General features: G+C 37.9%; 1 protein-coding gene across 2 annotated transcripts in view; it reads left to right on the top strand.

The window, feature by feature from the left end:
* The window catches only part of osbpl6 (oxysterol binding protein-like 6), a 38,775-nt gene that overhangs the window by 2,650 nt on the left and 17,208 nt on the right, over positions 1-18,917 (top strand). For both annotated transcript variants that reach the window (XM_055031655.1, XM_055031656.1), the window contains exons 2-6: positions 6,462-6,707; positions 13,873-13,995; positions 14,192-14,245; positions 16,047-16,160; positions 16,252-16,422. In XM_055031655.1, coding sequence (XP_054887630.1) covers positions 6,561-6,707; positions 13,873-13,995; positions 14,192-14,245; positions 16,047-16,160; positions 16,252-16,422 — 609 coding nt within the window. In that variant the 5' untranslated portion in view covers positions 6,462-6,560. The remainder of the gene's footprint in view (positions 1-6,461; positions 6,708-13,872; positions 13,996-14,191; positions 14,246-16,046; positions 16,161-16,251; positions 16,423-18,917) is intronic.

An 18,917-nucleotide genomic window follows, 5' to 3' on the forward strand; every position in this document is an offset into this window, starting at 1 on the left:
GTTTTGGTTCTGATGCCCATTTTGCTGTGGCCCAGTGCAGACTTGCATTATATATCAAATCACAATATCAATGTTTTTACGGTTTCATTTGTTCAGGACTGCTAAGATGCATTTGTGGTTAGGGTTAATTAACATCTATGTAGGATAGTATAAACTATCCTGTATAGATTTTTTAATATTTACCCTATAATTGAAAATTGTAAATTATGAAAGGTTTTTCATGTCCTACTATAAAGTGTGAAACATAAAATTGTTAACATCATTCCTCAAAAAAGGCCCAACCTTTTTTTTTGTCATTATGTTTGGAACAAATAAGGTAGTACCTTAAAAGCCATTTGATGTGTTATGCCTTATTCTACCTCGGTGATGTAATATGTGCAGCCCTGTCCAGCTGGTGCTGTTTTAAAGGGGAAAAAAAGGAACCCTAGTTTAAAGAGACACACTGATGACTGCTAGCACACAAGATCTACATCTATTTAGTCTAAACTCCTACACTTAGGGTAAAAGGTCAGAATTAATTGATTTGCATTATAGTTGTAAATTCAGACAGGGCTTGTCCTTTAATACCCTGTAATATAACATAAGGACACGACGCTGCTTTTGTTGCCCCACTTTAATTATGCAACAAAGTGTGGGATCAGCAAACTTGTTTCACTTTGGAGCTCTGGTCAATACTGCGAGGTTGTGTTTCTTGGACGTGGTGAAAACACAGGGACGACTGTCATTCTACTCCCATCACAGCACAGTTACCACTGAGCTTCATCATGTTACATGTGTGTAACGAGTGATGCCATCAGTGTTCATGTTGCATTTAACAAGAGGTGTAATGTGGAGAACTGCAAGTTGTTCAGACCCTAAAGGAGGCAGAGACTGTCGCCATAACAACTGATGGCTGAGCATCCAGGGATACGTTGAGCTACATCCAAATCCCAGCGCACGTCATCATTAGCAATGGGGGAATGGTAAATGTTGTACTGCAGACCATGCATAGTTGAAGCACTGCTATAAGGGGTTGGGTATGTGGTCTTTTTTACAATGTCGAAAGTGTAGGGAAATGTATAGATAGCATGTACTTCATACCAACAATATTAATATCGGATATTGATGCCGGCCAATCCCAGTTTTTTGGTTTTTACAGTGTATCGAAATATTTGGCTTCAGTGGTTCTTCACTGTCAAGACAGAAGTTCATATTTTATACTTATTTATTTGCGTAAATATTTCTTTGCAAAATGACTAATGAAGTGTGCCACTTTATTAGGCACACTTTGCTCAAAACCCATTTTGGTCAGTTGTATCCGCAATCTCTAATTGTTTTTACATATCTTTGGAGATAAAATGACTAACATATTACTAAGATCAGAAATGTTTCATAGCTAAAAATAAATTGAAACCTGGTTTTTGGTACCAGTTACCCACAAATCTGTCACATCAAACTGCCAGACCCACTTACTTCCTCCTTTACTCTATTGCCTACCTTCGTATTTGATGTAATACACACTCACTTTTGCAAGAAGACTCATTCCTTTTAAAATACTTAACTTCCTCACGTTTTCTCAGGAAGTCTTGCTCTACTATCATGAGGCTGAACGCTCAGATAAACGCTGTTAACAGCAGTTAACTTATTATATGCATCTTGTTTTCTTAGAAAAGAGCAGCTACATCACATTAAGTCATTAGATTCAATTGAAAGCCAAGTAAACCTCTGGACAACTGAAATTTACACAGATGTTCATATTTGGTGGAAGAAGAACCATTTGTTATATTTCTGAGAACATTTTTGTCTGTAAAATTTCATTTCAACCTTTAGGTGTTTGGAAAATGCAAACACAAAGGATCACTTCCTCATACTGTTGCATGTTATTGCTATAGGTGCTTGAAACAAGTGAAGCATCTTCTTGCTGTGACATGACCCTAAATGCTACAGTTTGCATTGTTAACCCAAATTTGGCTGAAATGAGTTTAAGCAGTAAACTGATATGCTGTGTTGGGTGAAAGGCTTCATGGATGCAACATAGTCATTTTTTTGGTATACCTTCCTAAAAGAGTGTGCTATTGTTCTATTGAGATTTGCACACTTCTGTTCAGTCATTATCTTCGCACATGGAAGGCATCTCTTGCAGCAAGCAGATGGCCATTCATCTTCATCCAGAATAAGTACTATTGATTGGAGAAGTAACAATGGCCATAAACGCAGCAAACCACAGCTTCACACAAAGCTCTTGAAAACGTTACAAATCAATAAAAAGCAAGCCAATGTACTTCTTGTTTGGAAGCTTTTTTTTCCTTTTCAGGACAATGTACAAAAGTTGGGTGTATCGAAAATCAGAGGAATCCAAATGAACTTGCAAAAATCAGTTAGAAAAACTTAGAGATGTTCAGGTTTCAGCTAAGTGGTTTAGCAGTGTTTTTATAGCTGACTCATTCAACCTGCCTGGTCTTCGTTCCGAGTGGACAATACTCATGAGGACTGGATTTAGAACAAGAAGCTTATGACTCATTCTGTCCTGATTGGACTCTTCCCGGCACCACCATAACTTTCAGAGTATGAAGCAGCTTTGTCGTCTTGTCAAATTTATGACAAAGGTTTTATTTTATTAGCATCAGCATGTGATGTTGCTGTTTATAGTAAATAAAATGGAATACTTATTTGAGGCTAAACCAAAAATTGGCTTGAAGTACAGTGCTTTGCAAAGGTAGTCAAGTCCCTTTCACGTTTTCATATTTTGTTATGTTACAGCCAGAAAATTCAGTTTATAATTTTTGCAATAGAAGAACACAAAACAGCTCTAGACAGAGTCCAATTGGATGGACAATGCCTTTGTACATCAATTTTTCTGTCTTTATAAAGATTTTCAATTGGATTTAGGTGTGAACTCTGTTTAGAAAACTGTACTGAGAGATGGACAACTTCCATATGTATGTATTGGAGCATTTGCTCACATATTATTCATCAGATTTATGTCCATCTCTCCTTTTTAAATCCAAAAGCACCTCATGCAAGCTTAAAAATGTTTTTTGTTTTGTTTGCAAAATTCAGGATGTTATTTTGAATTTCCAGTAAACAGTGATGTTGTATTAGTATCTAATACAATACTTCAAAATGTGCATTAAAAAGGACTGATGGAACCACTGTGTTTAAATATACATTTATATAACACAAAGGACAGTAAAAATCAAAGTTGTGCGGTGCTGGAAAGATCAGCCAGATCAGTGTTGCATGAGAGGAGATTGTATGTGTGCTGCAAACCTACGGAGCAGAGCAGAGGGAGGTTAGTGGGTCGTCACGTTTTAATTAACCGAGGAAGTCCATATAACAGTAATCAGTTCAGCAGGGGTTGTGTCAATGTGTGAAAAAGCGGTGAACATAAGCCACCTCTTCTTTCCAGTGCTCAGTTATGCACTAGTTTGTTTTAGTTGTCTCATAAAGTGTCAATTAAACAACACTTTTACCGGGCGTTTTCATTTTCCAGTTGACATTTTTTTATTATCAGTGGCTTTTTTGAAGTTATTGTCACAAAGAGGGTTTGCATATGATAATCTTCAGCCAAGAAATGTTCATTAAAAGTGAAAAACCGAAGTGAAAACAAAGTGTCCGAATGTATTTTCACTTCACTGTTGCTGCAGTCGCTTCACATCCAGTTTTGTGTTTCATATCCTCAAAGACCTGTGTAACTTAAATGTCAATAAATTTTATTGACAAAACCTATATTTTTTCTTGCAAACTATAGGTTGTATTTATTGTGATTAATAATGCATCAGAAGAGTGAAATTCACAATGAAAGCACAACCACGTCTGCTTCTTACTGGGTCAAGGAGAGCGGATGTGTTAAATAGGCTGAGTGCAACACATTGTGTGAACCGACTTTGCGCCTTGTCTTACATTAGCTTACACCCTGGCTGGCTTAAGACAAGGCAGAGTGGGGATGATGACGCTATCGCAGGAGCTGAATTATAGATTATAGTGCATGAGAAAGCTGCACAGTTGTATTTGAGCATGCTCAGTGCTGCTTAGTGGACTCAGGGAAGGTTCTCACACATGGGAGAGCCTAACCAAAACATCCTGCAGTTAAAACCACAGGGTGTTCCTAAGCGGTGTACACCAGTATCTATCCACTAGATGAACACAGGCTGCTGATGACAAGACTCATCACTGCCTATCAGTTTGACATACAGTTCACCTATCGATGGAAATACATTGGAATATGTCTTTAGCTTCATGTTGCAGCAAAATTATATATGTATATATCTGCAGTGGATAGAGCCAGTCTAATAATAGATATTATTTTTGAAGATGTCATCATGTCTGTGCTGCACCATTGTAATCATTCAGTGACAAAGAGGCGAAATATTTAGCAAAATTAAAGACCAAATGTGATTATATTTAATCTTTTCTATAGGAAAAGAAAGGTTGGTTTAAATGTGTGCTTTTTGTTTTTCAATAGATAAATGTGGAGCTACCAAGAGTTCAGGCAATTACACAGCAGCCCTGCAGGCAGTGTTAAGGATGTCAGCATGTGCCATGACTAATGATGAAACGGGCACTCCCTGCTGCTAGCCGAGCCGGTGTTTAACCAGATGTTTTGAAGTTGACTGATGCAATTATTTCAGGAGATTACCTCACATTTAGGTTATCGATGTTGGTTGCCTGTGAGCTGTGGGTAGGCGTCTGCCTTACAGCACATTGTTCAACGTCCTTATTTGTTTCGTATATTCTCTTACATATTCGAATATAATTAAATGTTTAAAGGGTTTATCATTAAGTTACATGGTCCTAATAATCACATCAATAACATGCTGAAGTGGTAATTATGTTCTCAATGTAACTAAAGCTTTTACAATCATTACAATTTAGTTCACAACTAAAAATCACACAATCAATTGCGATTAATAGATAATTTTGGGTTTTTTGTGTTCAGGTTTTGAATAATGTGAGCTACACAATGAAGTTCAGTTCACATTCTGTTGCAGAATCCAAAGAGCCATCAGTTTTGTATAAGAAAACACTCCAAACTCTGTAGAAATGTAATTTATAAAAATTAAAAAAATAATAATTATTATTAACATTTACTAGTGTTAAATATTATAACTTTGGTAAAAACTTGATTTTTAAATAAAAACAAAACGTTTTTTGTGTCTTTTTTGATGAATGAAACTGATCTCATTTTGTAGAAGATGGATCTGTAATTTATGCTGGACTTCAATAATTTTCCTATAAAGAAACGTATATAATTTCTGAAAGTTTTGAGTCCATTTTACATTGTACTTCAACAAAGAGTAAAGGAGATGAGTCACAATTTCTTAAAAAAAACGACTTATGAACTGCCTGTAATAGTCTGTTGAATTTGTCCTATTCTTGAATTGCAATTAGTAGCCCGACACAATCATTCTGGGCTGAGTGCCACACATGGCCCCCCAGCCACACTTTGAACACCACTGAACTAAAACCTGCTAAAAATAACAATGCAGCTCATTTTGATCACCTGATCCTGGGTCAAATGTAACGATTCAGTCCTGGATTGATTGATGAACATGATGGGTTTGACCCAGTAAACATGTTTAGATTCCTGACTAAACATGAAAACACGTGAAAATGGGTTAAAGTGACTCAAGTCCAACTCCATCAAACTATTGAACCAGAGAAAAAATAAATGAACACTATATTGCAGATCACATATTAGTTTTCTTGAATGTTTATGATGCTTTATTCGTGTTATTTTAATGGGAGGCATTTTACAGATTATGTAATGCAAATTTCAATTTTTATGGACAATTAAGTTTTTATCTTTTCTTTTATGCACAAGACGATATAAAATAATCATTTTTCTCACTACCTCTTTGGTCATAATGTTGAAAACAATGGCAAAAAACGTGAAGTTGTAAAAAACAGTTAATATAAATACTTATATTATCTTTGTCTTTTTGTATCGACAATACAAGCAACTATTTCACTTGAAATAGGGATTACAATACAGGCCAAAAAGAATAAATGTTTATATATGAAAAGGTTTCAAAAATATTTCTTTGGGATTATCAGTTCACTTTTGAACTGAAAAACTTGTCTTGATGAAATAAAAGAGATTATATTTTACGCTTGAAAGTCCAAATTGTTAATTTGCACAACAATTAGTAATACTGACTGATAATAAAGGTGAAGGATCAGTTAAGCTTTTTGATGTTCATATCTCAGCTTGACGCATGCTAAGTAATCTTTAGTGGCAGTAATTTCACAGCGTAGTGGATAAGCTTTACCCAGTTCCTCAAGTGGAAGAAGAAGCCAGGCTTCAAAGAAATGCTGAGGGTCAGTCAGTTTCTCAGATTAACATGCTGAATTAACGGAGGCTTGGAGTGGCTCAGATGTGATAATTCTAAAACTCTTTTTATAAAAAAAAAAAAAACCTCTTCTGCATTGCAGCGTGGCTTGAGCAAGTGGAATATGACTTCCTGATCCTTGTGTTTCAGACGAGCAGCAGGCTGTGAGTGTGAGGAAGTCTCAGAGGATGTCCCTGACCTGTGGGCCCCAGTGCTGAGGAAGCTCCACAGGGCTGACTGGTGGCCAGCATGTCTCAGCACCATCAATACCAGCGAGGCCCCCATGGCCGCACCATGAGCACCGAGGAGAGGAGTTCCACGCCAGTGAACAAGACCTCAGTGCCGGTTCAAAAGAGCGCCTCCTCCTCTTCCTCGTCCCAGCGAGACAGCCGGCAGGTAACGATCTTCTCACTTCAGAGGCAATCCATCGAGCAGCAGATTCCTGAGAGTGAAGCCGGAGCAGAGATGAAATTATCAGGAGTGAATGTTACAGTACTTTGGATACTGGGGGGACTCTGTCAGTAAGGATCGAGGAAATAGTAAATTATGAACAAAACATGTTGCGGAAACATAGCCAAGGTAAATAAATACATACGTAAAAGAAAAAGCTATGCATACATTTATGCAGGCATATTCATATATGCCAGAATTCCCTTTAATCATCACTCAGCCTTACGCTGAAATAGCAAGATGCGACAAACACAGATAAATGTTATCGTAACAGCTAAGCATTATGCATAACATTATGCATACCATAACAGCTAAGCATTATGCATTCATCCCTTATGAAAGGTTAAATACATTTAGATAAACCTGCTGCCAACATTTGCAAGATATCTGCTCATCAGCAGACTAATCAGCAGAGAAAGAGCAGTCACTACCAAATGAGCTGCGCTCTTATGTCACAGTTCACAGAGCAGTGGCTCAAACTTAACCCCTGCATTAAGTCATCCGAAGGCCCCAGTCGTCCTTCCTCTCCTCTCGGAGCTGCTGTGTCACTGTGGCCACACAGAAACCAGACACCCATACTGGAATCTCTGACATCACTGCTTTTCCGTTGGCACTGGCTGGTGAATATTTCATGAGAGATAGGCGAAGGCTTGGTGCCCCAGTGAACATGTGGCACATTCTGCAAGGCCAGTTTTGTCTGTGCAAGAGAAGGAGAAAGAAAGCCGATCTGAGGAATTGGGACAGTTAGCTGAAACCCTGCGGCTTGATGAAGCAGACAGTTACCCATTCAGACGCTCCGGCTCATTATTCCTTTCTTGGCTGCAACCTTTTGATGAAAAGGTTCTCCGCATTTTCCGTTTCACATAGAGTCTGTCCAAAGTACCTAATTGATGAAGTCAGACAGTAGACAAGCTGGAAGCTGAGACAGAATTAAAAAACAAAACATTCTCTTCTATTGAACTATTGCAAGGCTTTTGTAGCCGATGGATCAGAATCTCGAATGAGATTTGATGGTTTGCAGAGCATCTATGAAGTCTCATTATCTTTCTGGATTCTGTGTGATTGCATTTTGCTTGACAAATCTTACCAAAGAAAGAAAAAGGATTTGCTGCTAAGCAGAATCTCTCCTTTATGAAATAGTTATCTTAAAATAAAAACACTGTTATTTTTTTTATCTCATAGCCCTATTTATATATTATTTAAGGTCCAAAAATCCCAAATCTTGGGAAGAGTTTAACATCTGACTTATGTGATGCTGCCAAATCAGACGCAGATAAAAATAGGAGGAGATAAAGAGCAGAGGTTCATAATACAGACTAAACACTTGATATGAGGATATAATTAGTTTAACATTAGTTTATGTAGGGACTGGATGTCCCAAGCACAACAAATTAAAGATACAAATGATCAGACTTGGCAATGGATAACACAGTTACACAAATTACCTACTGTACTGCTGGCATTGTGACACAATAGACATTAACATTCCACAATAGAAATGAAGACCCCTTATTCAATTTAGTAAAAATAAAGTCACCAGAATTTTATTTTCATTGTGACCTATTGTAGTTAGTAATGCTGTAGTTCTTAACCTGGGTTGGATGAGTCGGTCTCAGGGGTGCGGTGGAGGTAAAGACACTGATGTAAAGTCGTGATGACACGCCCCCTGGGTCGTCACTTGCTTCACAGGATCACATGACATTGCTGAGCCAATCACTGCTGCCGGGAATTTAGTAGTCAATGGCTGTAGTAGTTGTATGTCATGTGGTTTCTTTGTTGATATTTTTGCATGTAATGGTTTTACAATTTCATGCATATTTAAATACATATTCATACATATTTTTAACTTGGGCTTTTTAATTATTGAGTTAAGCAGCGAGAGGAAATTATCATTGCCCCAAAGCAATACCTAAGGTTTACAGTATCAAAGGTTTAAGGAATGCCTCATTTTTTTAGGTCGGGTGACTCTGTTGTGATGAAAATAAATTCAGGGAAGTAAGACTCTGAATACTTCTGCTGTTGTGCCATGAAGGAGGATAAATGTGACCCAATGAAGAAATATGTGGAAATTGTTTTCATCTGTTGGACTTAATTGGCATTTCTGCATCTGCATGTATTTAGAGCTTTCTACGTTGTAAATCCTGTGCAAAAAAAGTAAATGGCATGTGCAGTATGTGTACAAAAAAGGAGCATTTTGCACTACTTTGTAAGCCTGTATTTCACAATTTTTTCTGTTATTTGTGGATGTTTTCTAACTTTAATGTATCACACTCAGTTCCCCGATCCATATTTATATTCTGCAAGTTTAATAGAAAAGATTGGGAATGTGTTACGGCTGGGACGCTGGGCTGTGATTGGTTGTTACATGTATACATTACTTCCTGCTGTATGAGTTATCAGAGAAGTATATTTTAAACTAATGTAAATGTTAGTTTCTTGTGGTGGGTCATCACGCTTTCCATTTCCCTGGGTGGGTGGCTGGGTGAGGGGACCATGGTCCTCACAGACTGCTCTCGCACACTTGATAAATCAGAGAAAAGGAGCAAGAGAGAAATAATTAAATGAGATGTTAAATACTCATCTGAAGCAAGAGTTTGATCTGCTATAACCCACATGTAGTCGTACCTCGCATTTTAAACATTTGCAGCTTAAGTGAGACGACCCTTATTACATTTGAAGTGGTGAGATTAATCGAGGAAGCAGAACTGAAATTGGAAAAAAGCTTCTTCACGATGAGCTCATTCAGTTTTAATTTTTTTTTCCAAGCACACCCTGAACGTTCTGCTCAAATTAGCTTCAGCATCAGTTTTCTGGGAAAGTAAAGCTTCATTTGAGCTTTGATGGCAAATGTTATGTATCCATTATGTGAAAAGCTACAGATAAACTTTTTCTCACTTTATGTATTCCATTCAAAATATTATCTGCTTTTTAATTTTATGTTGACCTTTATTATGCCTTTAGATGCTCCGCCAATGACCTGCGTTTTGTTGGCCTTCAATGATTTTTGCGGAAAAACAAAAACAATGCATTACTGTTTGGAGAAAGCCTTAATCGGATCCTGACCCCATTTTTTAATCGATACATGTCAATATACCGGCTGCTGATGGCTGCTTTTCACGCCCTCATGGGAGCACTAAGGTGAACCATCTGCAGTAAGCAAATTTCACACAAACACAATAACATGAATCTAGTTAGACATTCTAGTTAGACATTCCTAGATCCAAAATTACTTAAATGCTGCATTAAAAAATCTTTCTTGGTGAATTGTTCTGAATCAGGACAATTCACAAGTTTTTTTTAATTTTTTAATTTTATTTTTATCTATCTGTATGTTTGTACAGCAGTTTGGTAGAAATTGCTTTCTTGTCAAATGAAAGAAGATATTGGGAATATTTCTCAGAGCTGCACCAGCCCACGAGTCATCAGATGATACGTTTAGACGTCAAGCTTGTGTAACTGAATCTGGTGTGTTTATACTGTGTGCAGGCTTCTGCTTCTCTCAGGATGTCCACATCCTCTCTGTGTGGAAGCCAGCATCACTCTAAGCTTTACTGCTGAGCCAGCCAAATACAGCAGGAAAATACATCCTCAAAAACAATAGCTTTGTGGTTTGTAGCTGCTGAGATATCATCTTCCACTGGTGATTGTGTTGCTGTGTGAGGTGTGAATAGATTGCTTTTTTTTTTGTTGTGCAAGTGATATAATTTTTACTTTTTGGTTGCTACTATGGAGTTTAAAGCTATTAAACTCCATAGTTTAATAGGAGTGCCACATTTGAGAATGCTTGTTCTGTTGAGAAATAATTGTTTTTGAATTCGAATTTAAATTGTGCACGATATTCCTAGATGCCATTTTCTGAACAAGTCATGGATTTGTCTTGAATCACACACACAGATAAGGAAAGGACAGATCAAAAAGGACCAGTGGAGAAGATCACCAGTTACTCCCTCTGGAACATTATGCTTCTTGAGTTGCTGCAGAAAGTACGATCTCTGCTGGACCTTCTTCCGAACAGTGCCTGTGTGTGAAGTGAGCCGCAGTAGACACGGTTTTGTTGAGGATTATGAGGCGAGGCTATATTCAAATATGCCTAAATTTCATGCAGTCTTCCTAAAACACACAACTGAATTATCCAAGCTCCTTATTTTAGAAAAAAACAATTTAAAGGTGTCAATGCCTCATATATTCATTTATCGCTCTGTTTAATTGTGGCAAGCAAGTCATTTATCAAAAATATTTCTTAGAATGTATGCACACAACATGTTAGGAAAAATTGATTGACAGACTGTTCTTGTGCGTTACTGTCTATGCCAGAGACATAATGTAATGTAAAGCGGTCTCCAGAAGCTGGCTGTAGAACTGATATTTATAGGGCTGATTTAGCCTGAGGTGTCCCCAAAGAGTGTTTGTCCTTTTCTCAGCTCAGTGAAACCTTAACTGTAAAAGTTTGATTCATTGCATCAAAGGTCTGCTGTGGCTGTGTGTCACCTACGATGAAACCCTGAGGGTCTGTCTCATAGAAAAGGCTCGTCTCGATTGAGTACTTATTGTCTAAGCTTATTGTCATCTTTATCCAGTATAATTTCTGGTTCAAGCAAAGCCGTTTTCGAGATTTGAATATCTAACTTGTCAAGAAGACGTACATAAATTTACTGTCTATGAACGAGCAAATTTGTTAAGCTAATCTCCTTAAGGATCTTGCCTTTGAAAAGCAGGAGGCCTCTTACAGAATCTGCCACAAAATTCTCCAATAAAGGAGTAAACTTGCCAAGAGGGACCAGCTCATTCAGCTGTAAATTATTCTGCAGCAAGATCAATGAACGGAAGCAGAGTGCAGGAAATCACTTTGGCTTAATTCAGTTCAGTACTGAGGGCTGAGCCACAAAAAGCAGCAACTCTTATTATGGGCCCCATTTCCATATAAGCCAGTAGTCAGCATGTGCGTTGGTATTTACGTGGAGTCGGTGCTGTGGATCTTTTTAATGGTTTGGGAAGGGTACTGTATTTAAATATTTGCAGCACAAGCAATTCTTTATTTAGTGTACCATTGATTTATCAGTTTAGAGTCATTTAAAAGTCTTTAATGGTGCAGATAACAGACAGGAAGTTTGCCTGAGGCATTCCTCTATAACAAAAGTTTCATTATCGCCCTATAAGGCGTTAAGTATATACAGCGTAGTGTGTTAAATGAAGAAACATCGAACCATAACCTTTTATACAGGTAACAGCCGACTTGTACAGTTGGTGTATATTTTAAACTCCTCCACTTCCCCATTTTCACAAGGCATTTGCCCCCCCAGTGGAGGAATATGACCTCATTACCACCCAGATCTGTTTACCTACTTGTTAGATTAAGCAAGCTGTTGTCCTCTTTTGTTAAATGTCCTGCAAACCAAGGGTAGGTGTCATCATGCACCCCCGGAGAGACATCAAGGTTGTAGCGTCACATGGTGCAGCGAGAAGCCACAGGCTGTTTGTTGCTTGAGAAGTGAAGCTTGTGCATACTAAGCTGACTTTTTGTTTCAGAAGCTGCAGTATTATTGATTCAAGTTTTGAATGTTAAATCTAATCAAATACATTAAGTGTTTTGTTATCTTACTTATCCACATCTTATTTAAAGCTTTTATCAATTTGGCTAAAGGTGACCTAAAATAAAATGCCATCGCTGACAGAAAGGTGTTATAACATTATAATGGTTGAAAAAAGAGCAGACTGATTAATTCATTTTTTGATTTTCAATATTAATATCAAGATGCATGCATCTTATTCTTATATCATGCAACACTAATTTCAAGCAGTTGTTTCCAATTCATTTAGATACAGATATGTATGGTACATATACGCTGATGCTCTAATTCACACAGGATCAGAAATATACATACAAACTCAAAAATGTGCATACTCTCATATTTGGTTAAATATGCCTTAGTACATTGCAGAGAGCCTAACACAGACTGGATACTAAATAACTCTTACCAGAATCGGTCGGGCTCATTTACGTTGGATGATTTCTTGGCACTGACCCCTCTTCTAAGCAGAGTCCATAAATTTTTAAAAGCATTGAGGTTTGGGCCATTCGGGCAACTTAATCTTACTTTATCCATTCCAGAACCAAATGTAATGTGTGTCGGATCATTGTACCAGCAAACTGCTACCTCTGCTGAAACTGACCCGGGTCACATTTTCAGGAACATCTCATGAACCACCAGGTTCATGTCTAGATAGTGATACACCAAGTTATTGTGGAAACAGTTTAATGTCAATATGGTCTCAGAGAGTCACAATAAAGAAAGATTTCTATGCTCCAAAATCAACACTTTCAAACTGTCTCCAAAATCCTTAACGTCAACTCAAATCACCAACTAGATACACAAGGAAAAAAATTTAAATCTTCAATTTACAGTAGAATAGACATGTGGTTTTTGTACAGTGATGTTAAGACTTGAACCCAGAACTCTGTATTTTTAAAATTTTGTTGTATAATCATTTATGTCTGAAAAAAGTACTGTTGAAATACGTATTTGAAAGTTTCAAATTATATGACAGCGATAATCCTGACCAATAACAACTAACTGCATTAATTTGCAGGAATGTATTGGCAGCGAACCCCATAATTATTTTCTTCCTTTAGTCCATGAAGACCAACAGCATTTCTTTTAGTGAAACTGATGGTTCCGCAGAGAGACAGAAAATAGGATCACGTTTCTTACTCTGTTCCTGGTCATATTCCTGCTATCAAATCAGTGACCCCATTCTCCCGTGTGTCTCCTCCTGAGGGACAAAGGTTGGATGTCACCTGTCCCTGTGTGACCTGTCCACGGTTCCTCCCCAGAGGCGTCATTTTGATTTACAGACCCTCTCAGAGCTGAAAGAGCGTAGTCAGGAGAAAGCTAATGAGGTGGAAATGCTGAGAGAGCACAGGGGGACAGTATTTTGTTATTTTAAAGCTGTACTAGTGGGCTTAAAAGAAGCACTACACGTGTTCTTGTTTTTCCTATGACAAGGCCATGTTTTCTTTTTATTACAGCCTGTGTGTATCCTGTTTGTGTATCACACTAGAAGAGTGAGTGGATTAGTTCTGACACGGCTGTGTATTTTTCTTTCTCTCCAGGAGGCAGACAGCTGGGAAATAATCGAGGGACTGAAAATCGGTCAAAGCAATGTCCAAAGGCCCGACAAACACGAAGGGTTCATGTTGAAGAAAAGGAAATGGCCCCTGAAAGGATGGCACAAGGTACGATCCACATGCCAGGCCGGACCGAAAGCTTTCCCTTCTACAAAGAATGCACCAAACTGTGTCCTGAATATTAAAAGGCCACTTCTTTTAAGTCATTCTTTTTGTCATTTTCATTTCTTTGTTGTTATTTAACCAATTTTACTTTGATATTCTTGTTTTTTTTGTTTTGTTTTTTTTATTTTTTATTCTGCAGCGTTTCTTTGTTCTGGACAATGGTATTCTGAAGTACTCCAAGACCCCTATTGATGTAAGTAATCCTGACCGTCACCCCTGCAGGCAGAAACAGAGCTGCCCAGCCTGACCTCTGCTAGGATAGACAGTGAGTCAGCTGAGACATCTGCAGCGTGTTGCGTCTGCACGAAAAGCAAAACTGTCTGACAGAGTGGGGAGGCAATGCATGACAGTGACAAAACATTTTAGTCTTGCGCATTTTGGATTCTAGTGTCTGCAGGACCATCACTGTGATCAACATTTGTTATGAACCTGTTAGGAAACATAAACTATAACGCTTGCAGAAACCACAGAAATATTACATACTAAGAAGATAAACTGTGTTGTCCAAACAGTTGCTCCTAAAAATCCTCAACCACATTAGGTTTATTGTCAACATTTGAAGCCATTTAGGTGTTTGCAGTAAACAAATTAAACGAGAGCTGTTTAATTTGTTTACTAATATGGTTTATAACCAAATCTTTCACTGCAACCTTCTGTCACTGAGTACTGCACTCATGATTCAACCCCCTGAATTCATCACTGCACAGATTTACTAATCAAACGCATTCTCAGGGACTCTTGATGTAACCGATCGAGGGCTTCAATAATTGCATTTTATTGCATGTTGGAAAGATGGCTAAGAAACTGTCCAAAACGTTTAGAGAACACTGCCTGGCACAAACAACAAAGCCTGCACAAAAACATGGCAGAGACCCTGAATGTAACTTGAGATGCATGTGAAGGATTCTCGAACACGACTAAAGAAAGCAGTAGCTTAGCCACCTGAACATGGCAGAAGGAGGAAGTTGTCAATACCTCCCACTGGATTACTGGTGATTCAAGTGGTCAAAAACCCTCAAATGGTTATAAAGGCTTGGAGCGAGACCGAATGGCAGTTCAGTTTCCACAGTAAACCCCATTCTAAATGATGAAGATGTCTGTGCCTGCAATGTGTGGCGGGTGAGACGAATTGAAATTGAGCATCAGAACATCTTGGGAGAAATATATTACCGTAAACCAATGTCGAGCCGAAGCTTGGGTGTTCAGGCCTTCAGTCAACAATAATCCAAAGGATATCTCAAAGTCCACAAGGGTTTGGTTTCAGAAGATGTACTAATAGGAAATAAAGTGGAGTGAGTTTTACCCTGACTTGAAATCTTTAAAATTGTGGCATTTGAAAAAGGCGCTTGTACCATAGAAATCTAAGAGCATCAATATTTTGTCACCATCTAAACATTGTAGGCAAGATGTGGCACAGGCGTTTTGTTTTTCCCTTTAAACAGTTATTGCACAGTAAAAAACGTGTGACACTGAATAACAGACAGGTACTCAGAGTTCAAGTTTTATTGGTGCAGAAAGACTTTTGCTTTTCTCCTTATTGAACAATTCTGTTGCCCTTAAATCAAAAATAAATCCTTGTGGCCTTTATATAATTTAAGACAAAAGAGGGTTAATGAACTGGAGTCCTTTGCCCATGATGGGTTAAGATTCCTCATGAATCCAGCTGATGTTTTGCAGTTAATCAAGTTGTCCACAGGTCATAACAGCAAAAGGATGGTCTACTAAATACGAAAGATGCTTTTCATGGTTTGAATTCATTTAGGCACAACACTAATCTTGAATATGAATCTCATATTGACTCAAGGCTTTTGATTTAAGTCAAATCTATGCATCAAATTCTTGTTTTCGAAGTCGTCACTCATATCATTTAAACAAAAAGAACTGTTCAGATACATTTTTGAGTCCCAAATCTTTATCAGAAATACAGATAATGTGTGTAAATTATGAAGAGGTCTGGATGTTTTTGTCTGGATGTTTTTGCCAAATGTCTACAGATTCAAAGGGGAAAACTTCATGGCAGCATTGATGTTGGCCTTTCTGTCATGTCCATCAAAAAGAGGGCGCGTCGCATCGACCTGGACACCGAGGAGCACATTTATCATCTGAAGGTAACACTTTCGATGACTCACTATATCAAAGTGAAAAACAGCAGCTTGGTAAGTGGCAGAGGTCAAAGTTCGCTGTCTGCTTCCTGTCCAGGTCAAGTCTCAAGACATCTTTGACGCCTGGGTGTCGAAGCTGCGCCACCACCGACTCTATCGACAGAATGAGATAGTGCGCTCTCCCCGGGAGCCCACGATGCGGACGTTTCCTCCTCCAGCTGCCATGGAGACACCACAACCCTCACCAATTGTAGTAAATGAAACAAAGGTGAGCTTCTGGGGGAAAAAACATTTACATGTTAGCATTTATCTATTTCTTTTTGTATGTAAACTTTTTACATATGTAAACATGTAATGAATCTGAAAAGAGGAAGTTCTGTTCAGGGGCAAAATTTCCATGTAAACCAGAGTTTACATGGAAACACGCTCCTTGGTGTAATTACTGCCATTTTTCTGGTATTTTCTTCACTGACAAGATAATTACTAACATCATTTGTAGAAGTCATTCCAGTTCTGGATAAACACTGGAAAGTATTTTTAATTTCCAGATTATGTTCATCTAAAGTGCCTATAAGTTGTATCCATCTCTTCTCAAAGGTGTTTTTTTTTTTGCTGGTTTCATATTTAAAATTCTGCCATAAATTCACTGCAAAGTTTATAATAATAATAATTATTATGATAATAATAATAATTATTATTATTATCAGAATTTCAACATGGAAATGAATAGAAACCATGTGGATTATAGACATATATCTGCCTAACATAATAAAGCAAGACGTGAAACTGTATCCAAACCATTAAGATAACAAAAAGGATTGTCCATTCTCTGTAAGAGCGCTTGAAGTGTGAGTAAATGTGAGCATAGGGCCAGAGAAGCTCCTCCTGGGAGTGCTGCTGAGTCACAAGGAGGCCATTAGAGGTGATCAGTAGGATTTGGATCCCGAGCAGCTGGCTGCAGCACGATGAGCTCTCCCTGAAGATTGGCTCAAATGGAAGGCTCCAGTCCTGGAGTCAGAATTATCTACTGCATCAAACACTTAGAAGATGCTGGAAGCCTGGAACAAAAAGGGTTCAGAGTGGCAGCATTTATTCAAGCTGTGTATAATAGCTCATTTCCACAGCAGCTTTTATATAAGTGCTGGTTGAGGATAACAAAGTGTAGGGTCGGTGTTTCAGTTCCCTGATGGGTTCTGTGTAAAACTGATCCAACTTTGATATGCTGTCATACGTTTTTATGTTCTCGTCATCAGCATCAATGTTCCATCGTGGGGTTTTCATAATCATTAGTAGGACATATGGTTTTTTTTTGTGCCAGCTTTTCTGGCACATATTATATATTATACATATTATACATCATTGGAAAGTTTGGGATTCTTGAGATTATCATAACTGTAACTGTAGCGGCAGTAAATGCTTTTGTCAAACCACTCTGAAATTCAAAATATTATCCAGTTCACTGTTTAAAGTCTCACATAATTGACAGAAGAGCCTTTTTGAACAAAAACAGACCTTTCACATCCGGAATAGTGAGATTAATGTACTTCAATAAAAATAGCTAGTTCACAACAAGTCTTGCGTCCACAATCCAACATAATCTGCTGCTAAATCCTTCAAAATTTCTTTCAGCTGTGTCTGTTTTCCACAAAGTTGTCATTGTTTTGTTTGCTTTGTTTTAAGTGCTCTGCAGGAAACTTAAGGAGTAATTCCGAACCATTCTTTTTACATACAGACTCAGATATTTACATACACCTGCAGTAATATGTAGGTAAATGCTTCTTTGCAAGTTACATCCAGATCACATTCTTTCATGCCATCAACAATCTTTTGTGTGATTTTTTTTTTTCCCAGATATTTGATTACGCTTCATACCAAAGTTAGTGGAGGGTGGTCTTCTGCCTGTTGACTCTGCATTTTAAACAAGACTCAGTTCAGAGCTGTGGGAAAACCACTACAGAAGCGCAGTGTTAACCCGGTTTGTGCTTTCCGAAACCTGTTTCGATGAATGTGGCATCATTTTATGTCTCAAGTTTCAACGAGCAGCCAAACAGGCCCTCAGCATGATGCTCTCACCGCTGTGTATTACATTTGGAACTGCAGTTATAAGTTTAAGAGTCTCTCCTGAGCTCTTCTAATCATACCTCTCATCACTGATGCCAAATAGCTCAAACTTGATTTTGTCTGACCATAAGAAACTCTCTACTGAAAGCATTTAGCTCATCTTCTAGTTTATATTGCACTTGGTCTGTAGTAGAAATACAAAAAAAGAGAGAAAAAAAAGAAAAACAAATTGCATTTAATTTTCCATTATTTCAATATTGTTTCTTAGGAAACAATTATTTCAATATTGTTTCCTATTTTTTAAGGCTTACAGCTACACTACATCCACCGTCGCCTCCAAACTATATCAGAATGCTGTTGCATAACCTCAACATGTCGATCCAGCGTTTGCCCTCCAACATATCATTTTCTGTTCTCCTTTTAGTGAAGTATCGGTGTTCGTTTTGTAATTCATATCTATCTTTTTTTTTTTTTTGAGGACCAAACTCCAAATCCAGTGTACTTTCCTGTGTGTAGTGCATCATTGTGGCACATCGTGTTAAAATTTCCGGTTACTCTCTAGTTTCCTTCCTTTTTCCTTCTGCAAAAGTTTTTCTCTTTTTTCGCCCTACTTTTTGTCGTGTTAGCATTTAAGTTGGGACACAAGTGCAGGCAAAGCCAGAGGCAGATGATAAAGTGCAGAGTATTTCCTACAACAGATTA

This window comes from Poeciliopsis prolifica, unplaced genomic scaffold, assembly GCF_027474105.1.
Source record: "Poeciliopsis prolifica strain line A6 unplaced genomic scaffold, Auburn_PproV2 SCAFFOLD007, whole genome shotgun sequence".
NCBI lineage: Eukaryota > Metazoa > Chordata > Actinopteri > Cyprinodontiformes > Poeciliidae > Poeciliopsis > Poeciliopsis prolifica.